This window comes from Pteronotus mesoamericanus, unplaced genomic scaffold, assembly GCF_021234165.1.
Source record: "Pteronotus mesoamericanus isolate MK-2021 breed Mesoamerican mustached bat unplaced genomic scaffold, CSHL_Meso_final scaffold_167, whole genome shotgun sequence".
NCBI lineage: Eukaryota > Metazoa > Chordata > Mammalia > Chiroptera > Mormoopidae > Pteronotus > Pteronotus mesoamericanus.
The window spans coordinates 12,369,462-12,376,709 of NW_026555308.1; the positions used below are offsets into that span (position 1 = coordinate 12,369,462).

At 46.3% G+C, this 7,248-nt stretch overlaps 1 protein-coding gene across 1 annotated transcript in view; it reads left to right on the forward strand.

Annotated features, from left to right (window-relative positions):
• BMERB1 (bMERB domain containing 1) overlaps nt 1–5,891 on the forward strand; it is a 105,743-nt gene extending 99,852 nt beyond the window's left edge. Inside the window, exons 4-6 of the mRNA XM_054589615.1 lie at nt 357–471; nt 1,848–1,930; nt 4,417–5,891. Of these exons, the coding sequence (XP_054445590.1) occupies nt 357–471; nt 1,848–1,930; nt 4,417–4,529 (311 nt within the window). The 3' untranslated portion in view covers nt 4,530–5,891. The remainder of the gene's footprint in view (nt 1–356; nt 472–1,847; nt 1,931–4,416) is intronic.
• The last annotated feature ends 1,357 nt before the right edge of the window (nt 5,892–7,248 follow it).

Below are 7,248 nucleotides of genomic sequence, written 5' to 3' on the forward strand. Positions count from 1 at the left end.
GGAAGCTTTTCATCGGACAGACTGGTTTTCTATGGAGTATTTCCCTCCCAGAACCTCCACTGAGCCGTTCTCACCCTCTGCCTTCTTCAGCAGGAACCCCTTGCTGCATTGTTACTGTTTACTGAGCATTCCCCACATCTGAGCTCTGTGCTAAGTCATTTACTAACATCGCTGCATTTAAGCCTCACTGGGTGTATTTTATAGAGGAAGAAACTGAAGCTCAAAGAGGTCAAATTGTTTCTCCAAGTTCACCCAGCTAGTAAAATGGTAGAGCCAGGATTCCAACCCTGGCCCTTCGGACTCAAGCTCTTTCAACACTTAACTCAATTGTTTCTTTGCTGATGTTTCCTTCTCAGAAAAAGAAAAAACCAAGCTGCAGAAGCAGAGAGAGGACGAGCTAATCCAGAAGATCCACAGGCTGGTGCAGAAGAGAGACTTTCTGGTGGATGATGCAGAGGTCGAGCGGTTAAGGTGAGTATTCCCTTAGAGCTGAGGGAGATGCTATTTCTATGTCCAAGGGGAAGGTGATAGGGCCTCTACAGCCAGCTCTAAGGGTGAGTGCAGGCATGTTCCCATGTACCAGCCTGTTGAAGCACAGCCCTCAGCTTCCTTCCAAACCCATCACCTACTCCTGGGACTCCCGGCCTTGCCTAACAGTCATGGCCTCACCAAACAGTTCCCAAACACTGGATCCAAATTAAACCAGCCTTCTGGCTGAAGAACCCACTTCACATTCAAGGGAAACTCAAATCCAACCCAAAAAGTCTTACAAAAGCCTGTGGATCTTAATTGACTGTCATTCGAGGAAGTGAGCAGGGAGAAATTATGTCACATAACACACAAGGATGCTCCCTACACATTCTCTTCACTGAACTCACTCAATTCATCAAGGCAAGTTTTAGAATCTGTTGGTTTCTACAGAAACTCTGTCCCGTGTACTGACTTGCTCCCTTGCCTGCCCTGGTCACTTCACAGCATTGTTCTTTTTTCCCCTCTCATTGGTGGTTCCGATGCCCCTTCAGGGTCTTCTCTTTGCAAACACACCTACCCGCTGCATCTGGACAACCACGGGCACTGGAGCCGTGGTGGATCTGAACACTCAGGAGGAGGCTGGGCTCGGGAAACGTGAATGTTGATTCTTGAATATTCTTTTCCTGGAGTGAAGCCTTTGGGGCCCTCCACAAGGAGAGGGCCTCACGGGCCCCTTCAGTACCAGAGGGCAACTTCCTCGTTATTCTCTATGTCTTCTTGGGTCACCCCAGGCCCCTGAGATGCACCTTGCCCAGCTCAGCCAGGCTTGGGCCCACTGCCTTTGCTCCTGGGGACCCTTGGAAGAGCTGAGGTTGACTTGGCCTCTGAGACCTGCCATGTATCTTGTGGAAGCACAGGTGTGCAGAGTGACTTAAAGGTACAGGGTCAGGAGAGGTGTTGCCCAGCTCACTGACCCCTTGCCAGGGACACTGGGTCCTGTAATGTTCTTGCCTTGGGGTCTCACCCATGCTCTGGGTAGGCACTTACTCCATTGTTGATTTGTGTCTGCTTTAAAGCAGATTCATCAAACACAACATACGAATACCATACACACATAACACAGAAAACATATGTACACCACCCACACATAACACACAATGCACACACACTGCCCACACACAACACATACCATTTATACATGTAACACATCAACATGCATGTGCCAACCACATAGAACACAACAACATACATGCACCATTCACAAAGCCTGTTACATGGTCCTGCCCACTTAAACCTCTTGCCTCATTTCATAGGTTCCTTGATGCTTTCTTTGCTTACTCTACTTTCCCCTTGTCTTTGTACATCTGTCCTTACAGGGAACAAGAAGAAGACAAGGAAATGGCCGATTTCCTAAGAATCAAGTTAAAACCTCTGGACAAAGTAACCAAATCTCCAGTCAGTGAGTGCATACGTTATTTCTTCTCATCCCATCCGAGAGAAAAGGAAATTGAAAAGAGGTCTAGGATCTAGAGAAGGCACAACAAAATATTTATTAGAGATCAAACTTGGGCACAGGATGACAGCAGGCAGGGGCAGCTTCGTCACTGTGCAGCCTGTGCCGTTGCCCAGGGCCCCATGCCTAGCAGGGTACTGTGACCACGTTAATGTTCCGCCGTTGCTGTCTTAAAATTCTTAAGAATTTTGGAACAAGGGGCCCTGCATTTTCATTTCGCACTGGGTCCTGCAAACTAGGTAGTCAGTTCTGGCAGCAGATGCCATTCTCTCATCATGTCTTTTGGTGCACGTCGTGGGAGGAGCTAGGTGGCTAGAAGGTGGAAGCGGAGGCTCAGGGAGCTCTAGCCTCTGTTGGAGGTGGAATTCCTGAGGCAGTGGAGCCAGAGTTATGCTTCTCAGAATGTGAGCCTCACAAGATACTCGGAGCATAAAGGGTTTTGTGTGATACAAGTTCGGGAAATGCTGCATGTTTGGCTCTCTCTATGGAGGGTCCTAATGTTCATCAGCATATTAAAGTGATAATGGGTCCTGCTGTCAAGGAACTGCCTTCTCTTTGTTGGTCCAGTGAGGTTGCTATCAATTATAAGAAATGGGTGCCCAGTGCAAACTCTCTCTGGCAAAAAGGCGATCTGGAAGAAGAACAACAAGAACCAGGGCTTCAGGGACTGGACACTGTTAAACCCTTGCTTTCCTCGCATTTCTCATCTGTGCCCCTCTTTGTATGCTAGCTGCACTTTTCTCCTGCTACATAGGTCTCCTCCATGGGGCCAGACTTCCAGAACTGTAACGTACCAGTGGCAATGCAATACCACAGATTCTCTCTCCTGGTATCTAAGTATGTAAATCTCAGGGAAAGATTCTAATTGGCCTTCCTTGGATCATGGTCCCACCTCCTAGGCCCATCATTATTATCAAGAGGCTGAGATACTGTGATTGGCCAATCTGTGTCACATGCCCACTCCTGTAGCCACAGGGACATGAATTGTTATCAGAGTAAGAACGGCTAGAAACCTAGTAGGAAGAGAAAACCCCAAAGCTGCCACTGTTGACTGTACCTGCAAATCCAGTTTTCCTTGATCATTTATTAACATCCCATGAAAACACAGTTAGTTGTATATTGTAGGGAAATGAAGAAAGAGAAGAGCCACGGTCCCTTCTGCATACCCTTAAAAATCTTATGGTACATGGTCCCTGGTCCCTGTATAAATCCAGCATCCTCAATGGACTGTCTCTTTCATAAAATGAAAATTAGTAAAATCTTCACCTAGCACTGTGAAGAAAGAGTGAGGAAACTTGCTTTCTATGTAGGATTATGGATAGAAAAAAGAATTCTGGCAGGAAATCAAAAGACTAAGCCTGCCCCACATTCAAGGGGTCAAGGGTGGGGTCCAAATTCATATTACTTATCTGGTGCTGGAAACCCAAGTTAAAAAATTAAAACGAATCTACAAGCAGCGAGCTCTCTGAGACCCCAACAAAGCAAATGAAAAATTGCTCAATATGACCCTTCAGCATTCCATAATACACAGTTCACAGATAAAATAATCCCCATGAAGATAAGCTCTCAATAAAAATGTCCAACCAATGAAGAATTGAACCATCATGAGAGGAGTCTATAGATGCAACAAAGAGAAAAGAGAATATCTGTCTTCCCAATAATTAGAAATAATAGACTATCTAAAAGAGACAATAAGTATATTTAAAATTATGAAAGAGATAAGAGAAGGAAAGAGCAGGATGCTATGAAAAAATAGGTAGATTTACAAACACTTAGTTTTCTAAAAAAGTATTGTTACTGAAGTGAAAACTCAGTGGATTAAATTCAGAGATACAGCTGAAGGGAGGGTTCATAAATTGGAATACAGAGCTGAGGAAATAGAATGAAGCATGAACAGAGACAAAATGATAAAAAATATGAAAGAGAAGTAATAAAACATGGGAGATAGTATAAGAAGGCCCAACCTATATCTAATAGACATGCCAAAGAAAAAGATAACAGAGAATGAGTGCTGGAGGCATCTAAAAGGCTAATGAATGAGCATTTTCCAGAATTAAAAGATGTCAGCCCTTAGACTACAGTGACTTGAACAAAATTCCCATTAATTCATTCACCAAATACTTATATGCCAGATCCTCTGATAGGCTTGGCAGATATTGTACAATGGCAAGGAGAACTGAATAGAATAAGGTTTAAAGCTGTGACTGGAAGCAGAGGACTGAAAGCCAGTTAACTCACAAGGAAGTGAGAACAGTCAGCAAAACCATATGAAATGCATGCCAGCTCTCCACATCACCTGATCTGTAGAGGTAAAGCAAGGCCTGACGAAGGGTTGGGATGGGACTGGGGCTGCAGATGGTTAGGGCTCTCTTTACCTCATTTCTCCCTCTCTCCTTTCTTTCCTCTCTCTTTGTGCTCCTACTTTGCTGCAGGCTCCAGAGCCGAGAAGAAAGCAGAGCCCCCACCTAGCAAGCCCACAGTGGCCAAGACCGGGCTGGCGCTCATCAAGGATTGCTGTGGGGCCACCCAGTGCAGTATCATGTAGCCCTCATATGGGGTGCCCCCGGGGCCATGGGGACCCCCCCTCCCATCCACTTGTCTTCATAGCCCCCGTTTCACCGGGGCTCAAGAGCTCTCAAAGGCGGAAGGGGTTGAAGGCAAGCCTGTGACTGCCGACAGGGGCCATGGGTGCAGCGGGCGGGCCCAGGCCGCCTGTACAGAGTGTAGCAATAGGGAGTCCCTCACTGTCGCATGGCCCTCCCCAGAGCATGCCTAACCTAGGAGTCTGTCTTACCTTTTATCCAACCACCAGGAAAAGTCCTTCCTCAAAAAAGTATATCTCCACTTCTATCTAGCTGTATCTAACCCACCATGCAAATGACTTGGAGAGAGGGGCATGATCCCCAGGTGTGTATAGTTGTGACTTTTCTACAGTCTAGCACCATGTTGGACACATCCCCCATCCACCTTCTTAGCTCTGCTGTCAGGCCTGCCTCAAGGGGCACAGCTCCCATCCCCCGTCTGTCCTCTCCCGGGGCTGTGCCCTGCAGGGCTCCACACAGCCTACATACCTTCGAGACACAGAGGGCTCATCTATAAAGAGTGAGCTTGTGTGTGGTGTCGTGGTCACGTCTCCTGCTTCCTCCCCTCCCGTGTCTGGGCACGAGTCCCATTAGGAGCATGACAATTCACTCTTGGTTCTTCCTTCCCTTGCAATGGCTGCCCCAGGTATGTGGAGCAGAGGGGATGGGGGCCTTGGCTGGAGCACACCCAGGGCTCGGAAGAGGTAGCAGGACACTGGAAGCTCCAACACCAAGGCAAGGGCAGACAAACGGGACCCAGAGCAGATGCTGACCCAGGCGCTCACCCCAGAGGCCACCAGAAGGAGTGCCAGCAGGACCCCACTCACCAGCCTAACACACAGACCTCTGTAAACAAGAGCAGCAGGCGGGAGAGGTGGCCTGACCCAACCGTGTCCCATCATTTGGTGGTGTATTTCAACCAGCCTAACAGTTCCACCTGTGTAACTTGATGTATATATGCTACCGCCAGCTCGGCACAGCCCATGTGACCTCTCTGTACGTGTGTGTCGTGACCGGCCTAAGTAGTTAGCGTAACTGAAGATTTGCTGATGTGCAATCATCCATTGAAGAAAATAAAAATGGAAACCACGTACACAGCATTTTTAAAGTTTTTTACTTTTTTCTTGACTATGGAAGTTATCCATGTACATAGTAAGTCACTTTAAAAGTATAGAAAGTAGAAAGAACTTTTTTGGGCTTTGGGTTCTTTTTTTAAACACCCATCATTCCTCCAACTAGAGACCACTCTAACATTTTGGGATATTTCCTTTCAGTTTTTTTATTGCATTTTTTAAATGGTTGGCATTATACTGTACCATTTTATAACCAGTTTTCTCACTTAGCATTATATCACAATCATTCTCCCACATCGTTAAAAGCTATTTGTAAACATTAAACACTCGTCATATATATTTACAATGACTGCTCTTCTGAATATACCATAATTTGTCTAACTATTTCCTCATTATTGGATATTTAGGCTGTTTATGGTTTTTCGGTATTATAAATAATATGATAAACATCCTGGGGATAAAGCTTCATCTGAATTTCTGATTTTTTCCTTAAGATAAACTAGAAGTAAAGCTCTTGGATCACTAATGCGTCGCCTTTAAAAAATATTTATAGATTAAGAGTACATCTGAATGTCTGCCAGATCACAGCAGCTTCGGAGTTGACACAAAACCTCTCCAAGTGAGGACTCAGAGCTGCGGGTTGATGGCTCTTCCCAGTGGGCAGCGCACACCGCCCACTCGGCCTCAGATGTGTTTCTGCTTCAGTCCCAGCTTTGTTCTGCACGCCGTGTCCTGCCATTCTGAAGCTGAAGAAGCTCCCTGAGGCCCCTGCCAGGGCCACTACACTGGCCTCAGTGAACACTGTGTCCTCCTTCATTGCCCAAGACCAAGCACAAAGCCAAGCTTTACGAGTTTTCTAGGGCTCCCATAACATACTCCTGAACGAGGGTGGCTTTAAACAACAGAAAACTGTCCTCACGGTGCTGGAGTCCAGACATCTGAAATCAAAGTGTCAGCAGGGCCATGTCCCCTCTGAGGATCTCGGGAAGAACTCTTCCTTGCCTCTTCCAGCTCCTGGTGGCTTCCGGCAATCCTTGGCTTCATCGCCCCAGTCTCTGCCTCTGTCTTCGCATGGCCTTTTCCTCTGCATGCATGTCTGTGTCCTCACCTCTTTTCATAAGGACACCAGTCATTGGATTTGGGGCCCACCCTAAATTCTGGATTATCTCATCTTGATTCTTTCCTTAATTACTTCTGCAAAGACCTTATTTCCAATAAGGTCACATTCTGAGAGAGCAAGTAGGCTTGGACTTTGGGGCGATGCTATTCAACCCACTACATAGATGTTTCTTACTCTTGCAATAAAAACTCAGGCTGCAAAGGGTCTGGAGGGTCTGACCTCAGACCAATTAAAGAGCAGCCATTCGCCAATTTAACAAGCCAAAGATGATCGAAACCCTCATACAAATCCTGCCTGTAGTACATCTGAAGACCCCTGGGGCAGACCTAACTTATGTTGCTGCTATTCCTATTGATTTTTTAAAAAACAAAATAAAATGAAACACCATTTATGTAGGCTTTTAGAGAAGAGCAGAGAAAGTAATAATTCAAGATGCTCCCTGATCATTAGGGCTGCCTGCAGAACTGGGAAGCCTTGCAGACCTCAGGA